This window comes from Loxodonta africana, chromosome 1 (genome assembly GCF_030014295.1).
Source record: "Loxodonta africana isolate mLoxAfr1 chromosome 1, mLoxAfr1.hap2, whole genome shotgun sequence".
NCBI classification, from domain to species: Eukaryota; Metazoa; Chordata; class Mammalia; order Proboscidea; family Elephantidae; genus Loxodonta; species Loxodonta africana.
The window spans coordinates 217,680,564-217,702,394 of record NC_087342.1 but is presented as its reverse complement, the minus strand read 5'-3'; the positions used below and the strand labels follow the sequence as shown (position 1 = coordinate 217,702,394).

The following is a 21,831-nucleotide window of genomic DNA, read 5'->3' as shown; positions in this document are numbered from 1 at the left end:
CCATGGTGCTGGTCCTGGACCTATCCCTGCAACAGGGATGCACCAATAAACCTCTTATTTGTTTATGCCACTATTTGTCGGATTTTCTGCTCTTTGTGGCTGAACTTATTCCTAATAACCAACCAACCGATCAGTTGCTGTAGAACAGATTCTGACACATGGAGACCCCATGTATGTCAAAGCAGAATTGTGCTCCATGGGGTTTCCAATGGCTGATTTTTCAAAAGTAGGTCACCACTTGTGATCACAGTGGTTAAGTGCTCGGCTGCTAACCAAAAGGCTCGAACTCACCAGCCACTCCATGGGAGAAAGGTGTAGCAGTCTGCTTCCGTAAAGATTACAGCCTTAGAAACCCTATGGGGCAGTTCTACTCTGCCCAATAGAGTGGCTATGAGTTGGACTTGACTCAATGGCAACAGGTTTTTTTGCGTTTTAGATCACTATGCTTTTCTTTCAAGGTGCCTCTAGGTGGACTCAAACCTCCAACCTTTCAGTTAGCAGCAGAGTGCGCTAACCATTTGTACCACCCAGGTACTCCCATTCCTAGTAGATACAGTTATTAAGATATTTCCCAGCAAAACAGTCTTATCTCTAGATATTCTTGAGACTAGCTGATGGTTAATGAGAAATTTAACTAACTTTGAATTTTTCAGCCAGTCAACACAAATCCAAGAATGGTGTGATAAAGCAGGGAGCCTCATCAATAAGCAACAAATAGATATAAATAGAAGAGGCTCAAGTGAAAGCTCACTAGGCCTCCTTTGGTACATTTTCAAAAAAATTGTTTGGAGGGACCAGGTGGATTCTAAGAAAATAAGGATGAATGGGAATTCTAAGGAGGAATACCTGTATTTGGTAACATACTGTGGTTCTGTAAGGAGGACTCCTGCTGGTGCAGTGGTTCACTGCTTGGCTGCTAACTGAAAGGTCAGCAAGAGAAAGATGTGGCAGCTGCTCCTGTAAAGATTATGGCCTTGGAAACCCTATGGGGCAGTTTTACTCTGTCCTATAGGGTCACTATGAGTCAGAATAGACTCAACTGCAATGGGGGCTCTGTAAGACAATGTCCTTGTCCTTAGGACATACATGCTCAAGTATTTAGGGGTGAAGGTCATGATGTCTACAGCTTACTCTCAGAATTTTTTCAAAACAGGCTGTTTTAAAGTTAAAAAAAAAAGAAACAAAAAAAAATCAGATCCTACCTAACCATCCACCCATCTATCTACCTACCTATCTACTATGCAGACCAAGCTCATTGAGAGGCCAAATAAAGCTCCAGCAGCCCATCTGGCAGAGTATCCAGGTGGTGTGATGTCAGTTATGTGAGAATTCTCACTTCCCCACAACAGAAACAAACCTTCTCTACCTCTTCTGGTCAGGGCTACATTTCTGTAACTTAAGACTTTAAACCTTTTAAATGCTAAATACCATTGGGAGAGGTAAGCTTTTTTTTTTTTTTAATTAAAGAAGTCAAGCACTTGCATCATAATGCAGGTATCTTCCTTAGCATAGGCTTTAATTAGGAGAGAAGGGAGGGAATGACTTGTACTGAGGCCTTGAGACAACTGGGGTGAAACCTGTGGGTCTCAACTCCCCCTGTTTTCTGTGCCATCCACACCTCTGCTTCTAAGGGCGGCTGCTATAGACTTTGTCCAATTTTGTTTACTGAGTTCTCTTGCCTTTTGAATAAAAAACAGAAGAAAATTTCTACCCATAAAACAGCACTATTGACACAGAACCACAATTTGGTTGGCAGACACCAACCAGACACAAGCAACTGGTCTTCGAGATCACCCTCCAGGGCTTTAATATCCAACTGCAAAGCTACCAGCAAACATTTTGATCTGAAGAATAGCAGAATTTTGCTTTGTAAGTATTGGCATTTTCAAATGCAGAGAACACAAACTGTTCAACATAAACACTGTACCAAACCTACTCAGAGTGTAATCAATCCACAAACTTTTGGAAGATTTAATCAAAATTATTATCAATATCTTGATTTAAGACTGTATCATCCTTCTGTAACCATCACAGTAATAACTGATTTAGGCAAGAATAATTAAAGAACGCTATGCCCATTAGGGAAACCCTAGTGGCATAGTGGTTAAGTGCTACAGCTCCTAACCAAAGGGTCGGCTGTTCGAATCCACCAGGCGCTCCTTGGAAACTCCGTGGGGCAGTTCTACTCTGTCCTATAGGGTTGCTATGAGTCGGAATCGACTTGACGCCACTGGGTTTCGTTTTTTTTTTTTTTTTTTTTTTTATGCCTATTAGGTAAAAGTTTGATGAGGGACAGGATATTCACACAGTCTCAAGTTATCTTCCCACAGATTATTTATTAAATACAAAGTGAAAATTGTCAGCTCTCAGAAGAAACCTGGCAGGCAACACCTTAACCAAGTGGTCAAACAAAATATCTCCAGTAATGGGATAAGCTGACGTCATGCGCCTCCTGATGTGATGTACTGAAGGGAACAGAACATGAAAAATACACGATCTGAATCTACCAAAGAACCAATCAGGTCCAAATCAAGGAACACTTCACCAAACAACTAAACTAAAAAAAGTCAAAAGAATGCAAGAGAAAGAAAGGCTTAAAAAACCCTTTCAGATTAAATGTGATGAAAAGAGACATGGCACATAAATGTGAAGAGTGACTGAATAAAAAAGTGCTAAAGACATATGACTGGGACAGTTAGAGAAACTTGAATATGAACTGTACGTTAGAAAAAAACTATTGTTAAACTTCCTGTATTTGATAATACGCTGTGGTTCTATAAGACGGACCCCCACTGGTGCAGGGGTTAAAGGGTGTGGCTGCTAACCAAAAGGTCAGCAGTTCGAACCCACCAGCAGAAGAAAGATGTGGCATCTGTTTCCGTAAAGATTACAGCCTTGGAAACCCTATGGGGGCAGTTCTAGTCTGCCCTATAGGGTCACTATGAGTCAGAATCCACTTGATAGTAATGGAGTTCTATAAGACAATATCCTTGTTCTTAGGACATATATGCTCAAGTATTTAAGGGGGAAGGTCATGATGTTTGCAACTTACTCTCAGATGGTTCAGCGATAACAATAATTAACAGTATTTTATATTATGTGTGTAGGAAAAAGAAAGAACATGCAAATGTCAACAGCTGGCGGGTCTAAGTGAAGGTTATAAAAGAGTTCATTGCGACAGTCTGCTTCCATGAAGATTAACCAAACAACCAATCTGTTGCCATTGAGTTGATTCCAACTCATAACGATTCTATAGGACAGAGTAGAACTGTCCCACAGAGATTCCAAGGAGTGCCCGGTGGATTCGAACTGCCAACCTTTTGGTTAGCAACTCTAGCTCTTAACCACTACGCCACCAGGGTTTCTTTTTCTGTAAAGATTACAGCCTTGGAAATCCTATGGGGAAGTTATACTCTGTCCTATGGGGTCACTATAAGTCCCAATTGACTCAACAGTAGTGAGTTTTGTTTTGTTTTTCTTTTTCTTGGTTTTGCACCACTGTTGTAATTTTTCTGTAAGTTTAAAATTGCTTCAAAACAAAGTGTTTTAAAGAGTACCACAATTTTCAAATGTCATTAATAGTGAAATAAAGAACAAAATCGATTAAAACTTTCAAATTGTTTGGAAATATATAAGTTTAATTATTTAAAAGAGCAACAGTGAAATGGCAGTATTACAGATGGAAGGCTGGAGGTTGTAAGTGTGTGTGTATGTGTGCACGCGCGTGTACTTTAAATTTTTTGTTAGCCTCAGAGAAGCCTCAGAGGAGGCTGTCAGTCGCTCTCTTGACCACAAGCGTCATGCCACATTTTACCAAGTGGAGGATATAAACACGGAAAGAATGATTTCCCACAATTGAGGGTAACCAACTAAGGTTAGTACAAATTTGGTGAGTCACTTCCTCTGAGGAGGAAGGGCAAACTTTCTTGTTTCTTGAAGGATTCAGAGACACTGAGTTCTAGTCAGAATCAGGACATATAAACAAGCAGTAAACTAGGTTAGGAGAACCTATAGCCCATTCACTCAATGCTTCTGCTCACACCCCGTTCAACACCACTATAAAACCAGTTACTGTCGAGTTGATTCAGATTCATTGTGACTCTATGAATGTCAGAAAGTAGAAGTGTGTTCCACAGGGTTTTCAATGATGGATTTTTTTGAAATAGATTGCCAGGCTTTTCTTCTGAGGCATCTCTGGGTAGACTTGAACCTTCAACCCTTCAGTTAGCAGCTGAGGGAGTTGCCCATTTGTCCTACCCAGGGAGTCCCACCACACTACCTCCAGTTTCAGAAATCAATGTCAACTCAAACCTTTTGTCCATTTCAGTCTCCACATTCCCACGTTCCTGGAGTGATACAACGCAACTAAAACAAAGGGAAGCTCATGGTATTCGCACATTTTTCCTAACCTTGACTGGACAATGTCCTTGGCTCTCTTTGGCTTATCACCTTCGATATTCCTCCATCCTCAGCCAATCCTACAGAGCCTCTTAAGTTTAGAAGTACAGCTTCCTGGTGCAGTAGGCTTCCCTCCTTGAAGCTGCCTCTGTGCCAGCAGCACACACACGTGGACGGATTAGGCAGAGCTGGGCTGTAAAGCAGACACACGCTCTCCCAATGTGTGCTTCTCATTCCAGGAATACTTTATTCCTAAAACCACTTCTATGCTTCTCTTGGCATGAAACTGCATAAGTGGCTCTGTGCCAAAGGAAGTGTCTGTTTAGAGATTTGGACTTTCTTAAAATTTTTTTACCTCCAAAGATCACAAATAGAACATTTTAGGGTTAATTATGATGGAATAAATTAGAAAACAAAAAGGTTATGGGGGATAAACAACAACACTGTTTTTTTTTTTTTTTTAAGTTGCCTAGAAGAAATACTGGAAATAGAGGAGATGTAACATAGAATTACCTTCCATGAGAGTAGAAATTACAGAGTCCAAGTTAGGACAGGAAGAAAAAACATTACTTCTACCAGGAAAGGTTAGCAAGTGTTTGCTGTCTTCTGTCACACACATTCATTCTTGTTTAAGGTCACCTACCAAAGTGAGGTGCGGTGGGGAAGCGTTTATAATTGTTGTTTTACGCTGGCATGCATTTTATTTCTGTGCCTTGCTTCTTTACAACTTTTATCCTCTATCAAAAAAATTAATATAAAAGAAGAAAGTCCATTTGGTTGACTTACTGCCGTTTCCCTTTTCTCCATGCTTACCCCAGATTTCTGTTCAAGGTTCACTCACAAAAGCAGTGTGCAATCAACTTACTCTTCCCAGAATCCTTAGGCATCGCCAATTGAATTACAAAACACACTTTTCACCATCTAATACACGCACTCTACACCATCTAGTACACACAGCATGTAAGATAATGACATCAAACTGAACAGGGCACACACACACAATCACCTATTTGATTTCCATCAGTGTGGATTCAAAGGACACCTTGGAAATTCTGATGTTGGGCAGGGGGAGGGATACTTACTTTCTTTCCACTTCTGGCGTTGACACGGCGCTACAGAAGCCAAGTGACTCCTATAAGAGAGGAATCTTAGCGTCAGTGCAGGCCGAGCAACAGGCTTCATCTGACTTGTACAGAATATCACTTTTTTTTTTTTTTTTAAAAAGGAAAAAGGCAGAAGCAAAAATAGATGATGCTTACTTCAATCTGGGACCGCAGCTGAAGTGACGTGGGGCTGGCATCGGGTTTCTCCTAAAACAGAACAGATGCTGGTTTAATGAGATGTCCAAACGTGGCACAGGCCAGAAAGACAAATAGATGTGTAAGAAGAGACGGGAGGATTTGGGAAACACTGGGCTATAGTGGGAGGAGATGGTGGAGATGAACAGATTCTTCTGTAAAAACTACAGTATTTTTAAAATGAGAGCTCTGGTCTCTTAAAATTGAATTGTTACCCAAACTTCACTGCTTGACACTGCTGACTTTACTGCACAAGAAAAAAGCACAATCGAACTAGAGTTAATGGGGAAATAATTCTCTGGATGGATTTAAGAGTGTCACTCCAAACCCACTGCCATCGAGTCAATTCTGACTCACAGCAACCCTATAGGACAGAATAAAACTGTCCCATAGGGTTTCCAAGGCTGTAAATCTTTACAGGAGCAGACTGCCACATCTTTCTCCACGGAGCAGCTGATGGGTTCGAACCCCTGACCTTTTGGTTAGCAGCCGAGCGCTTTAACCACTGCAACATCAGGGCTCCAGAATATCACCAAGACACTGAATTTACTGTGATCCATCCGTGTTGTTTATTTTTTAGCAACAATATAGTTCCAACCTGATTTTCAAGTTCTAAGAGTAAGGTAGGGCTAAAAGTTTCAAGTGACTTTAGGAAATTGGAAAACTAACTTGATCTTATTTTACAAATCTAAAAAATTACCGTTTGCCATATTAAGGGTGTACATTTCATCATTAACATAGTTACAAAACTTGATTGATATTTTTAAAAGTGTTGTTGAAGTATAAGAGTAGCAGTGAAATATCAAAGTAAGTATACAATAGACTGGCAACTCACTCACCCCTAGTCCCAAGGCCTTGTTATGAAAAAATATCCCATTAAATATTGTGATATTTCATGATGTGATTTCACAATTTTCTTCATGTAGGCAAGGCATGGGGGAGGTAGAGTTGAAATGAAGTTGGCCATGAGCTGGTATTTGTTGAAGCAGGGTGGTGGTATTTGGGAGTTTATTATACTGATTTATCTTTGTATATTTGAGATTTTCTACAATAATAAGTTTGAAACAAGAGAGAGATAATAATTGCATAGCCTAAAACATTTTGAGATTTTATTCTTGAGAAAATGCCTCAATTGTCAGGATTCTGACTCTTAACACTTGAAGACTGTCTCTGGCCACTGGAGAGAGAAAAAAATCACAGTCATCAAATTTAGATATTCCACCTAAATGTTACAGCGGAACATAGAGAAAGGCATTCCACAACTGAATGCAACCAGAAATTCACTAGGAAAGTACCGGCTGCTCTCTCCCAGGGTAAATACATCATCGTCACAGTGTTTGAGAAGGATACGCTCATTGTCTTCACAGTAAACAGAGAGTTCTAATAACTCCTTGTGTCCATGTTGGATATGACGATCCACAATTACCTGAAAGGGTCGCATAACACTTGTGGCCAAACCCAATAACCTATAATTATATATTGTCATATCATAACTTGGAATGTTAGGATACTACAATATATTGTAATAACTAGAATTTTTACAAATTTTTAAAAAATAAAAAAAAGTGGATGAATGGAATTTAATCTATGTATTAAACTGTTCTTCATTAAGCCATAGATGGATACTTTAGTTAAGGATGACAAATATCATTAACATATAAACTCTTAAGAAAACTTTCCCAACTTAATGAAGCGTAACAGTCAAAACTAAACTAAAATATAAATATGTCTCAACATGTTTGCATGCATGTGCATGTATTTTTGTATGTGTATGTACGTGTCTATGCACAGGGGAAAGTCTGAAAGGATATACACTTAATTTTTACAGCAGCAATCTATGCTTCTGTTCTCTTGGTATTTTTTTATAATCATATAGTTGTGTATTACTTCTCTTATTCTTTTAAAGATGAAAGGTCAAGATCAGCTTAAAAATACATTCTCTAAATACCCTATATGTTTTTCAACTATATACGTGTATGTTTACGAATGCATGAGAAAACATGCAAAAGGATTCTTAGACACCAAGGTATTTTTCAAGCATATATTACTTTTAAATTTTTTAAAAAACATAATAAAGTTTGAAAAACTAAATTTGGTGGGGAAAAAAAAAATACAAATTATATCCCAAAAGTTCAACTAAATATTTACCTAAGAAATATTAAAACTTAATCTCTTGAATTACATTATGCCATGTATTAAAATATTTTGTAGTGGTGTTAGAGTTTTAATAAAAACATGTATGCATTTTATGACTAACTAAGAAGGTTTTTTATACTAAAACCATCTCCTTTCATGAGACAACACAAAAGCTGACAATAGGAAGCCCAGGATTGAAAAGGGAGTGTTGTCATGTTGTGGGGTTGTTAACCAACGTTATAGAACAATGTGTGTACTAACTGTCCGATGAGAAACCAGTTTGTTCTGTAAACCTTCATCTAAAGCACAATAAAAAAAAAAAGAAAGAAACTTCTCCTTCATATTTTGAATGAAAGAAATGAAACTATAGTACCGTATAGTTTGTTTTTCAAAAATGAATCAGATGACAAAAAATTACTGGGGGGAAAAACTTCAAATCCATTTCTTGTCAACTTGAACAATTTCTGGAAACAATATTTCCCTAAATGTTTATTATGCCTAACATAGAAGCAAGAAAAGAACAAATATTTCAAGATGGAGTCAGTGGTTTGCCAAAACTAAAGCAAACAAAAAATATTTGTACACATGTGTTTTCACCTGCTTATATAACACATGACAACTACAGTTACACTTGAAAGGCCATTGGTCAAATATAAGAAAGACACTCACCTAAATGAATACATTCACTTTAAAGGCCACAACCCATTGGTGATACATACAACAGAGTCAAAAACCCACCCAGGGCAGAATAAGAAACTGGAAAACCAATATCATGCCTTATCCCCACTCCAACTTTGTTTCCACTTTATTGTGGAAATCCACATCTCTCCCTCCCTTGATACTGCCAGCGTTTGAAGCCAAATGAGCTTTACAGATGGAAAAGCAGAAGGAATAAACCCCTGTCCTCTTCCAAAAATGGGGGGGAAGAACATCAGGCGCCCACCAGCTCAGCCCAAAGCCAAGTTCTCCTCCTCCATGTTGGGTACAGGAAGGAGGAGGTGGCAAGAGACAGAGAGGGTTGCAGGCTTAGCAACATTCAGCCAGAAAGCAAAATGCCACGTGTCTATTACTGATGCATCCAATTATCTACAGGGAACCAAGCTCTAAATTGCTGGGGAAAGTTGCTGCTGGTGGTAGATTTTAAAACTCACATGGCATTTACCAGTTCATAAGAAGACCACAGAGCTGTGGTACCTGCCAGTTGGCAAAGTAAATTGTTTTTCTTTCTCAGGAGGAACCCTTGCAAAATAACAGAAAAACAAGACAGAGAAACTTATAGGTAAATGCTACTTTAAAAAAAAGCACTACCTTGCACACAACCTAATCTTGGCTTTTATTTCCCTCTCACTGCAAGTGAATCTGTGCTATCAAATTCTAACAGATTGTTTTTTTTTAACTTTTAAAACAGTCCCCTTCCCTCAAGTTTTAAACATTAAAAAAATTTTTTCATCACTTCTTTCTTGTTATTTCAAAGTAAAAAATACCCTAACTATTCACAAAGTCCTAAGAGTTCAAGTGTTGACTCCTCCACGACTTAGTGGCTGTTATTTAACTTCTCCATATCCACGTCAAGAAATGAGGGAGAATTGTACCCATTCCATGAGGTTGTGCAAAACTGAATGAGGGATTGGGTGTAAATCACTGAGAATGATAATGAATATTAGATCTCCTTCACTTCCTGCCCCAGGACCATGAACGTCAACTACTAAAGATGACTTCAAATATATACGTCTTCAAAGAAACGAGTCAAAGTTCTACTTCATCTTTAGACTACACATTCCTCTTCCATCTCCCATTCTGCTTGTCCCCAACAGAAAGAGTGTGTGATGGCATAACAAATACTGCCTTGATGGAAGAGCTGAAAAGATGGGCATGTTCCCCCTCTGTACCAGGCTAATCGTCCTTCCTAGAGTCCCACTAGATAGCCTGCCAGCAACACACAGCCTAATGCAAAGCAATCTTGGCTATAAATATTAATTTCACCATTGCCTGGAAACCAGCTCCACTGTCAAATTTCTCTATTACAGTCAGTCAATCACTCAGTCATCACTGATAATTTTACCAGGCTTTAAATCTCAACGTTGTCTTGGGAGTTTTCTCACTCCCCATTAAACCAGCTACCAGGAGCTACTGCTCTCCAAGGTTTCCTGGATCCACCAATCCATTCCATTCCCACAGACATTAGTTTCTTTTAGGTCGTTAGCCCCACAGGACCTGAGCCATCACTACACGGTGGAATAGGAGGCTCCTACTGGGAATAGGAGAATTGAGTCCGCTGCCCAAAACCAAACCAAACCCACTGCCATCGAGTTGATTCCGACTCACAGTGACCCTATAGGACAGAGTAGAACTGCCCCGTAGAGTTTCCAAGGAGTGCCTGGTGGATTCAAACTGCCGACCTCTTGGTTAGCAGCTATAGCACTTAACCACTATGCCACCAGGGTTTCCAAGTCCATTACAGTGAGACCTTATTAGGCAAATCACTTGGACCTCAGTTTGATTTGGTTTGTCCAATAGCCATGAAAAAATGGACCATTCGATATCTTTACATTGCTTTCCTGACTCTGATTCTAAAACTCTGATGAAGTAGTCTCACATCCCTCACAATCATTACTGTCAAATAAATCGTGAAATAGTGCTCTATCCCTGGACACACTTTTAGCTCAGCAATAAAGTCACTCCTGAGGTTCACCCTTCAGCCAAAGATTGGACAGGCCCATAAAACAAAATAGGACTAAAGGGGCACACCAGCCCAGGGGCAAGGACTAGAGGGGACAGGAAAGCTAGTAATAGGGAACCCAAGGTCGAGAAGAGAGAGTGTTGACATGTCATGGGGTTGGTAACCAATGTCACAAAACAACATATGTACTAACTGTTCAATGAGAAGCCAGTTTGTTCTGTAAACCTTCATCTAAAGTACAGTAATAAAAAGAAAGAAAAAAAGAAATAGTACTGTATGCCCCTCACTCTTCAAAGTGTGGTTTATGGACCAGCAGCATTAGCATCACCTGGGAGCATGTTAGATATGTACAGTCTTGAGCCCCATCCCCCCTCCCCCCAAAAAGTCCATTGCCATCGAGTCAATTCCAACTTATAGCAACCTATAGGATAGAGTATAACTGCCCCATTGGATTTCGAAGGCTGAAAATCTTTACGGGAACAGACTGCCACATCTTTCTCCCATGGAGCAGCTCATGGGTTTGAACCACTGACCTTTCACTTAGCAGCCTAATGCTTCACCGCTGCTCCACCAGGGCTCCTTTGTGTACCCCCTTCCCCACCTCCTGAATCAGAGTCTGCATTTCACCAAGGTCCTCAGGTGAACTGCATGCTCATTTCTGTTTGAAAAGCCCACTGCTCTGTCATTTCTCTGTCCCAATCTTTCATGAAAACAGTATCAGCAGGATACAGTGCCCATTTCTGAAGGAGAGGCCTTTCCACAGTCTGGTCTGATCACACACTCTCTGCTTAGTGGAGGGTTGCTAGGTCCACTGTCCCCTGAATGCACGTTGAACCTGGTATCTCTCCCTTTTGCTTACACCACCTGGAATATTCTTCTCCTTCCTGTCTATCCAAACCCTACTCATTATTTAGATCCAACTCCAGTTCCACCTCCTGTTATGCCTTCCCTGCCCACCTGAGCCTTAAATGGTATGACTGAGCAAGGTCATAACAACCAGCAACATCGTTTATTTGTTAACTGTACCTATGTGTACCAACTCTTCTGCTCAACTTATTTGTGTTTTATTTCGTCAATAAGATTATAAATGTCCTCCTAACAGGGACTCATCATATTCCCTACAATTCATCAAAAACCAGTTATTTAGCACTTATTATGTGCCAGGTCCCATATAAAATGCTAAAGATAGAGCACTGAACAAGACACAAGTCCCTCCCCTCAAGGATGCTACTTTTTAAAGCCTTGCACAGACAGAGGCATAACTAGGGTATGGCAGGCATTGCACCGGCCCTGGGCGAGTGGTGCCACTGAGCAGTTCCTACTAATCCAGCATAAAACCAAAAACCGACTCATAGTGACCCTACAGGACAGAGTAGAACCACCCTATAGGGTTTCCAAGGAGTGCCTGGTGGATCTGAACTGCTGACCTTTATGGTTAGCAGCCTGAGCTCTTAACCACTACACCACCGGGGTTTCCTAACCCAGTACAGCCAGCAACACATCTATGGGAAATGGTGCCTATGGCAAGAATTGAAATTGCATCCCTCTCCAAACATCTGACACCCATATTTTAGATAACCTTACCATAATACCAGCTCTAAAATACAAGTCAAACTTGTTAATCTTTTAATTAACACATTGCCTTGCTTGAGGAAGGACACTGGCAATCAGCACAGGGTTAACAGAAGCTGCTCGGTGGCGCCACACACCCAGGGCTGGTGCAATACCCTAGCTAGGCCACTGTATAGGCTCTCTGCACTAGAGAAGTGCTGGATGGGTGTGCATGGGTTTGGCGTGTTTGAGTTGAATCACTTTGCCACTAAGCTTGGCTTTTTCTTGTATTAATTTCTGCTAGCAATTTCACACACTGGGACATGCATTTTGCACGTTTTGACTCAAGATTTAGTTTGCAGGGTTCTATTGGTAGGTAAAAAGCAATTCAGCAAATATTTTGAAAGAGATCTACAACCTTTATCTCTAAGAATTTAAAAAGCAAATATTGCTATGTTTGATCAATACTCAGAGGAAAAATCAGCAATGGCCTGTATATTTTAACCCTGTTCTTACTTTTTCACCTTTCTATGTCTCATTTCACCCAGACTTGTCTTAGGTGAAAGAGAAAATGTTAATAATGTTTATGGCTCCATAAATTCATGGCTTGATACAAGGAACTTTTTCCTAATGAGTGAAAGTGAACAGAAAAGAACTTTCATCCCATCACATCAAAGAAGAAAGTTTTCAAGGAAAATTATTTTTTCACAGCTGATGATTGCTATTCCACAAACTGCAACCTTTAAGCCTCTCAATAATTAAGAGATCAGTGAATTTCTAGAACCATTGATTAGGAAGAAACCAGAAGAGACAATTTGCACCTGGTCATTACGGCTCCGTAGTAAAAAAAAATTGCATCGCCTTGCTGCAGTCGTCTCTGTTCTGCAAGGATACTTACAGATATATTTAGACCTCGTCACACTCGGAAAACAATTGGAGCTAACTTCCAAAACTATACTCAGTGTTACACCATAAAATAAGGTTAAATTGCTAATTTAAGTGATGCAAAGGCGAAAATGAACGAAGGTTGTGAGGTAAAATTGATCCAGGAATTAGCTTAGTTCACAAAACGCAAGTCTTGAGGTCCTACACGAATTTTGCACTAAACTTTGCAGTATTGAAAGTTAAAAACAAGACATGATTCATTACAAGGTTGGCGTGATCTGTATTTTTATTTTGTAAGGTATTCAAAGGGTACACCCCTGTTCCTGCCAGGGAAAATTTCTCCTCTGGGTTCTCTTCAAATTCTTGCTGGTCTTCACTAACAAGAAATTTAATTCAAACAAACAAACAAAAAAAATACTAAGTGATAATTGTTCGAAGCATTTCTACAACGATCTGAGTACTGACAACAATTTAAATTATATTTCAAGACTCTAACAGCACTTTGGTTAATATCACAGTGAAATTTCTTATGAAAATATAACAAAGTGCAATTCAAACTGGAATTTTTCGTATTAGGCATTAATTACAAAATACTGACGAGGACTAATGTGCAGACGTCCTTTCCACTGTTCTAGTGGAGAGGACACGACGTTGTACTGAAGGATATCACAAGCACCTTCCTGCATAACTGCATCTGATCTGTTAGGTGCTTTAACACTCAGCAACCTAGAGGGTGGTCTGACATCCCCTTGGGAAATGTGAGGGACCTAGCAAGGGAGTATCCTGGCTGTGCACACTCCTTTCCCCGTTATGAGGAGTGAAGAGATATCCAGAGAAGGGGCAGGCATCAGTTTGAGAAGAGAGGAGCGTGACTTTTCCACCTTAAAACATGTTGTTGTAAGGTGCCTTCGAGTGGGTTCTAACTCCTAGCAACCCTACCTACAACAGAATGAAACACCACCTGGTCCTGCACCTCCTTCACAATCTTTGGAATGTTTGCGTCCATTGCTGCAGCCACTGTGTCGACCCATCTCGTTGAAGATCTTCCTCTTTTTCACTGAACCTCCCTCCACCTTATGAAGCATGGTGTCCTTCTCGAGGGACTGGTCCCTCCTTTGCGTAGTCAGTAAAACACAGGAAAACATCTTTCTGGTTTTCTCTGCTTTCAGCCAAGATCCAGCTGACATCAGCAACGATATCCCCCATTTCCCGTCTTCTTCGGAATTAGGCTTGGATTTCTGAAGCTCCCTGTCAATGTACTGCTACAATTGTTTTTGAATTATCTTTATTAAAATTTTACTTGTGTGTGAGATTAATGACATATTTGATAATTTCTGAATTCTACTGGATCACCTTTCTTTGCAATGGCCACAAATATGGATCTTTTCCAGTCTGTTGGCCAGGTAGCTGTCTTCCAAAATTTCTCAGCATACATGAACGAGCGCCTCTAGTGCTGCAGCCATTCACTGAAACATCTTAATTGGCATTCTGTCGACTCCTGGTGCTTTGTTTTTATTCAATGGCTTCAGTGCAGACTGGACTTCTTCCTTCATTACCATCAGCTGTTGCTAATATGCTACCTCCTGAAATAGTTGAACGTCAACCAATTCTTTTCGGTACAATGACTCTACATACTCCTTCTATCTTCTTTTGATGCTTCCCTCATTGTACAGTATTTTGCCCGTAAAATCCTTTAAAATTGCAACTTGAGGCTTAATTTTTTTCTTCAGTTCTTTAAGCTTGAAAAATGCAGAACGACTTCTTCCCTTTTGGTTTTCTCACTCCAGGTCTTTGCATATTTCATTATAATACTTTACTTTGTCTTCTCAAGCTGTGCTTAAAAATCTTCTGTTCAGCTCTTTTACTTCATCGTTTCTTCATTTGCTTTAGCTACTCTAAGTTCAAGAGCAACTTTCGGGGTCTCTTCTGACATCCATTCTGGTCTTCTCTTTCTGTCCTGTCTTTTTAATGGCCTTTTGCTTTCTTCAAGTATGGTGTCCTTGATGTCATCCCACAACTTGTCTGCTCTTTGATCATTAGTGTTCAATACATCAAATCTAGTCTTAAGATGGTCTCCAAATTCAGGTGGTATATACCCAAAGTCGTATTTTGGTTCCTGTGAACTTGTTTTCATTTTCTTCAGCTTTAATTTAAACTTGTATACTAGCAATTAATGGTCTGTTCCACAGTTGGCCCCTGGCCTTGCTCTGACTGATGATATTGAGCTTCTTGATCGACTCTTTCCATGGATGTACTTGATTGGAATCCTGTGTTTTCCATCCGGTAAAGTCCACCACACAGATGACACCTGGACAACGGTGTTTAGCTCTAATTCCACATTTTCTGGGGGGGCAATGAAAATAAAGAAAATTTCCACTAGAACATTGTCTGGGAAATATCACATAAATAGGATTAATTGAAGGACCAGAGGCTGTTTACCTAGAAAGGAAAAGAAAATACAAACATATAAAGTGCTTCCCTACCACTTGTCTGTCAGTTTGTCATACTGTGGGGGCATGTGTGTTGCTGTGATGGTAGAAGCTATGCCACTGGTATTTCAAACACCAGCAGGGTCATCCAGGGTGGGCAGGTTTCAGTGGAGCTTCCAGACTAAGTAAGATGGACCTGGAAGAAAGGCCTAGCAATCTACTTCTAAAAAAAAAAAAAAAAAAAAAAAAAACTAGCCACTGAAAAACTCATGAATAGCAAAGGAACATTGTTTGATAATCTGCCAGAAGATGAGCCCCTAAAGTTGGTAGGTACTCAAAATACAACTAGGGAAGGGCTGACTTCTCAAAGTAAAGTCAACCTTAAGGACGGGGATAGAGTAAAGCTTTCAGAACTTTCAATAATTGATTTGGCATGATTCAAAATGAGGAGAAACAGATGCCAACAATCATTAATAACGAGAACATGGAACGTAAAAAGTACGAATCTAGGAAAGTTGCAGATCATCAAAAATTAGATGGAATGCATAAAGATCAATATCCTAGGCATTAGTGAGCTGAAATTGATTGATATTGGCCATTTTGAATCAGACAATCATATGGTCTGTTACACTGGGAATGACAAATTGAAGAGGAATGGCATTGCATTCATTGTCAAAAAGAGAATTTCAAGATTTATTCTGAAGTACGACGCTGTCAGTGAGAAGATAATATTCAGACACCTACAAGGAAGACCAGTTAAAAGAACTATTATTCAAATTTATGCACCAACCACTAATATCAAAGATGAAGAAATGGAAGGCTTTTACAAACTTCTGCAGTTTCAGATTAATCAAACATAAAATTGATAATTACTGGTGATTGGAATGTGAAAGCTGGAAACAAAGAAAGATCAGTAATTGGAAAATATGGCCATAGTGAAAGGAACAACATGGGAGATTCCATGATAGAATTTTGTAAAACCAAAGACTTCTTCATTGCAAATACCCTTTTTTTTTTTTTCCGGGAGGGTAGGGGGACTGAATTTTTTTTTTTGTGGTGAAAATATGCACAAAAAACATTTGCCAGTTTAACAGTTTATACATGCATAATTCAATGACATTTACTCTTTATGTTATACAACCCCCATCACTATCTTTTTCCTAATTATTTTACCACTATAAACATAAACTCAATGCCCCTAAGCAAAAATTCACCCTTTTTTTCTCCTTTCCACCTTTGGTAACCACTAATAATCTTTGGTTTCTATATATTTGCTTATTTCATATAAGTGAGATCATACAGTATTTGTCTTTTTGTTGTTGACTTATTTTGCTCAGCATAATGTTCTGCTTTTTAATTTTTACTTCGCTTTAAGTGAAAGTTTACAAATCAAGTCAGTCTCTCACACAAAAATTTATATATACCTTGCTATGTACTCCTAATTTCTCTCCCCCTAATGAGAAAGCCCGCTCCTTCCCTCCCTTCTCTCTTTTCGTGTCCATTCACCAGCTTCTGACCTTCTCTGTGCTCCCATCTCCTCTCCAGATAGGAGATGCCAACATAGTCTCAAGTATCTACTTGATCCAAGAAGCTCATTCTTCACCAGCATCTTTTTCTATCCCATTGTCTAGCCCAACCCCTGTCTGAAGAGTTGGCTTTGGGAATGGTTCCTGTCCTGGGCTGACAGAAGGTCTGGGGGACATGATCACCAGGGTCCTTCTAGTCTCAGTCAGACCAATAAGTCTGGTCTTTTTACGAGAATTTGGGGTCTGCACCCCACTGCTCTCCTGCTCCCTCAGGGGTTCTCTGTTGTGTTCTCTGTCAGGGCAGTCATCAGTTGTAGCCACGCACCATCTAGTTCTTCTGGTCTCAGGCTGACGTAGACTCTGGTTTATGTGATCCTTTCTGTCTCTTGGGCTAGTAATTTCCTTGTGTCCTTGGTGTTCTTTCTCCTTTGCTCCAGGTAGGTTGAGATCAGTTGATGCATCTTAGACGGCTGCTTGGCAAATACCTTTTTGCAACAACATAAACAGTGACTATACATGTGGACCTCACCGGATGGATTCACAGAAATCAAATCAACTACATCTGCAGAAAGAGACGATGGAAAAGCTCAATATCATCAGTCAGATCAAGGCCAGGGACCAAGTGTGGAACAGACCATCAATTACTCATATGTAAGTTCAAGCTGAAGCTGAAGAAAATTAAAACAGGTCTTCAGGAGCTAAAGGGTGACCTTGAGTATATGCCACCTGAATTTAGAGGTCATTTTAAGAATAGATTTGACACACTGAACACTAATGACTGAAGAGCAGACAAGTTGTGGGATGACATCAAGGACATCATACATGAAGAAAGCAAAAGGCCATTAAAAACACAGGACAGAAAGAAAAGACCAAAATGGATGGTAGAAGAGACTCCGAAAGTTGCTCTTAAATGTAGAGTAGCTAAAGTGAATGGAAAAAATGGTGAAGTAAAAGAGATGAACAGAAGATTTCAAAGAGTGGCTTGAGAAGAAAAAGTAAAGTCTTACAATAAAGTGTACGAAGACCTAGAATTACAAAAACAAAAGGGAAGAACACCCCCTGCATTTCTCAAGCTTAAAGAACTGAAGAAAAAAAATCAAGCCTCAAGTTGCAATTCTGAAGGATTCTATGGGCAAAATATTGAACGATGCAGGAAGCATCAAACGAAGATGAAAAAATACACAAAATCACTGTACTAAAAGGAATTGGTCAATGTTCAAGCATGTCAGGAGGTAAGATATGACTAGGAACCAATGATATGGAAGGAAGAGTCCAGGCTGCACTGAAGGCATTGGTGAAAAACAAGGCTCCAGTAACTGATGAAATACCAATTGAGATGTTTCAACAAATGAATGCAATGCTGGAAGAGTTAACTCGTCTATGCCAACAAATCTGGAAGGCAGCTACCTGGCCAACTGACTAGAAGAGATCCACGTTTGTGCCTATTCCAAAGGAAGATGATCCAAAAGAATGTGGAAATTATTGAACAATATCATTAATATCATACATAAGTAAAATTTTACTGAAGATAATTCAAAAACAGTTGCAGCAGTTCATCTACAGCAAACTGCCAGAAATTCAAGCCAAATTCAGAAGAAGATGGGGAACACGGGACACAATTGCTGATGTCAGATGGATTTGGGCTGAAAGCAGAGAGTACCAGAAAGATGTTTACCTGTGTTTTATTGACTATACAAAGGCATTCGACTGTGTGGATCATAACAAATTACGGATAACGTTGAGAAGAACAGAAATTCCAGAACACTTAATTGTGCTCATAAGGAACCTGTATATAGTCCAAGAGGCAGCTGTGCAAACAGAACAAGGGGCTACTGGGTGGCTTAAAATCTGAAAAGTTGTGCGTCAGGGTTGTGTCCTTTCCCTATACTTATTCAATCTGTATGCTGAGCAAATAATCTGAGAAGCTGCACTATATGAAGAAGAACAGGGCATCAGGACTGGTGGAAGACTCATTAACAACTGGTGATATGCAGGTGACACACCATTGCTTCCTGAAAGCAAAGAGGAGTTGAAGTACTTACCGATAAAGATCAAAGACCTCAGCCTTCATTATGGATTACACCTCAACATAAAGAAAACAAAAACCCTCACAACTGGACCAATAAGCAACATCATCACAAACGAAGAAAAGACCAAAGTTGTCAAGGATTTCATTTCACTTGGACTCACAATCAATGTCCATGGAAGCAGCAGTCAAGAAATCAAGCCACATACTGCACTGGGCAAATCTGCTGCAAAAATCTCCTTAAAGGGATAAAAAGCAAAGATGTCACTTTGATGACTAAGGTGCACCTGATCCAATCCATGGTACTTTCAATTCCCCATATGCATGTGAAAGCTGGACAATGAATAAGGAAGACAGAAGAAAAACTGATCCCAGAAGAACTAACAAATCTGCCTTGGAAAAAGTATAGCCAGAGTGCTTAGAAGTAAGGATGGCGAGACTTCCTCTCATGTACTTTGGGCATGTTATCAGGAGGGACTAGTCCCTGGAGAAAGCCATCATGCTTGCTATACACTCCATTTCTGTTTATCTGGAAATATCCTAATTTTGCCATCACATTTGAGAGAGAATTTTGCAAGATATATTATTCTTGGTTGGCAGTTCTTTTTCTCTTTCAGGGTTTTATATATGTAATCCCACTGACTTCTTGCCTACATTGTTTCTGCCAAGTAATGAGAACTTAGTCCTATTGTTTCCCCTTTGTAAGTTTTTTTTCTCAAGCTGCTCTAAGGATTCTTTCTTTGTCTTTGGATTTGGCAAAAAAATAGAAATAACAAATACTGGAGAGTCTGCAGGGAGATTTGAACTCTTATGCATGCTGGTAGAAATGTAAAATGGTACGACCATTTTGGAAAACGATATGGCACCTCCTAAAAAACCTAGAAATAGAAATACCATGCGATCGAGCAATCTCACAATTAGGAATGCAGTCTAGAGAAATAAGAGCCGTCACAAAAATACACATATGCATACTCCTGTTCATTGCAGCACTATTCACAATAGCACAAAGATAGAAATAACCTAAAGTGTCCATCAACAGATGAATGGATAAACAAATTATGGTACATACACACAATGGAATATTACGCAACAATAAAGAACAATGATAAGTCCACAAAACATCTCACAACATGGATGAATCTGGAGGGCATTATGCTGAGTGAAGTACATCAATCACGAAAGCACAAATGTTGTATGAGGCCACTACTATAAAAACTCAAGAAAACACACACAGAATTTAAAAAATCTTTGATGGTTATGAGGGAGGGAGACATGGGGTGGTAAAATGACTAACTAGATAGCAGACAAGCGTTAACTTTGATGAAGGGAAAGATAACACAATATAGGGGAAATTAGCACAACTTGACCAAGGCAAAGTCATACAAGCTTTCTAGATACGTCCAAACACCTTGAGGGACTGATGGTGGGGACCATAGTCTTGGGGGACATCTAGGTCAATTGGCATAACATAGTTCATAAAGAAAATATTCTACATCTTACTTTGGTGAACAGAGTCTGGGGTCTTAAAAGCTTGCAAGCTACCATCTCAGATATATCTACTTTTCCCATATAATCCAGAACAAAGGAGAATGAAAAAAATCAAAGATGCAAGGAAAATATTATTCTAAAGGACTAATGGAGGACCACACGAACCACAGATGCCACCACACTGAGCCCAGAAGAACTGGATAGTGGCTGGCTACCACCATGGACTGGTCTAACAGGGATGACAACAGAGTGTCCCAGACAGAGGGGGAGAAAAATATACAACAAAATTCAAATGCACAAAAAAATACCAGACTTATTGGTCTGACAGAGACTAGAGGAATCCCTGAGACAGTGGCCCCCGGACACCCTGATAACTTACAACTGAAGCCACTCCTAAAGTCTATCTTTCAGCCAAAGACTAGACAGGCCTATAAAACAAACAATAACACAAGTGAGAAACATGCTTCTTAGTTCAATCAAGTACACAAGACCAAATGCGTAACACCTGCGCAAAAGCAAAGATGGAAAGGTAAAAAGGGACAGGAAAACTTGGCGAACGGACACGGGGAACCCAGGGCTGAAAGGTGGATAGTGCTGACACATTGCAGGGATTGCACTGATGTCACAAAATAATTTGTGTATACATTTTTGAATGAGAAACTAATTTGCACTGTAAACTTTCACCTGAATCACAATAAAATTTTTAAAAAAAGGAGGATCCTCAAGGCAATGGGTTGACACAGCAGCTACAACAGCGGGCTCAGACATAGCAACGACCGTGAGGATCGTACAGGACTGGACAATGTTTAGTTCTGGTGTACACAGGGTCGCTATGAGTTGGAACTTACTTGATGGCACCTAACAACAACAAAGGCTTCCAGGGAGTAAGGGGGTGGCCCAGCCTGGAGCATTTCAGGTTTTTCCCACAGTAGAACACAGATAATGAGAACATCCTACATACTACTCAAGGAAACCAGGGAGGGTTTAAGGCAGGAAAAAATTTTATTATGTTATCTAATAATATACAATGCTTATAAAGAAAGTAAAATCAGTACTTGTGAAGAACCATCATCCCTCTGTCAGTTGCACTGTGATGGCTTATAAGTTCCTATGATGCTGGAAGCTATGCCACCAGTATTTCAAATACCAGCAGGGTCACCCATGGTGGACAGATTTCAGCAGAGCTTCCAGACTAAGACAGACTAGGAAGAAAGCCCTTGAGATCTACTTTCAAAAGTTAGCCAATGAAAACCTTATGGATTGCAACAGAACACTGTCCAGCTGGCTTGCTTTGGACAGATCAATAGGAAGTACCAATCACTGGAGGACATCATGTGTGGTAAAGTAAAGGCCAGCAAGGCCAAAGTAGATCCTCGGTGAGGTGGACTGGCAGAATAGCCACACTATTGGACTA

General features: G+C 39.8%; 1 protein-coding gene across 2 annotated transcripts in view; it reads right to left on the bottom strand.

The window, feature by feature from the left end:
* The window catches only part of SASH1 (SAM and SH3 domain containing 1), a 310,621-nt gene that overhangs the window by 114,297 nt on the left and 174,493 nt on the right, over positions 1–21,831 (bottom strand). For both annotated transcript variants that reach the window (XM_010587065.2, XM_003404407.4), the window contains exons 3-4: positions 5,658–5,708; positions 5,481–5,530 (exon numbers count right to left, since the gene is read on the bottom strand). In XM_010587065.2, the coding sequence (XP_010585367.2) occupies positions 5,481–5,530; positions 5,658–5,708 (101 nt within the window). The remainder of the gene's footprint in view (positions 1–5,480; positions 5,531–5,657; positions 5,709–21,831) is intronic.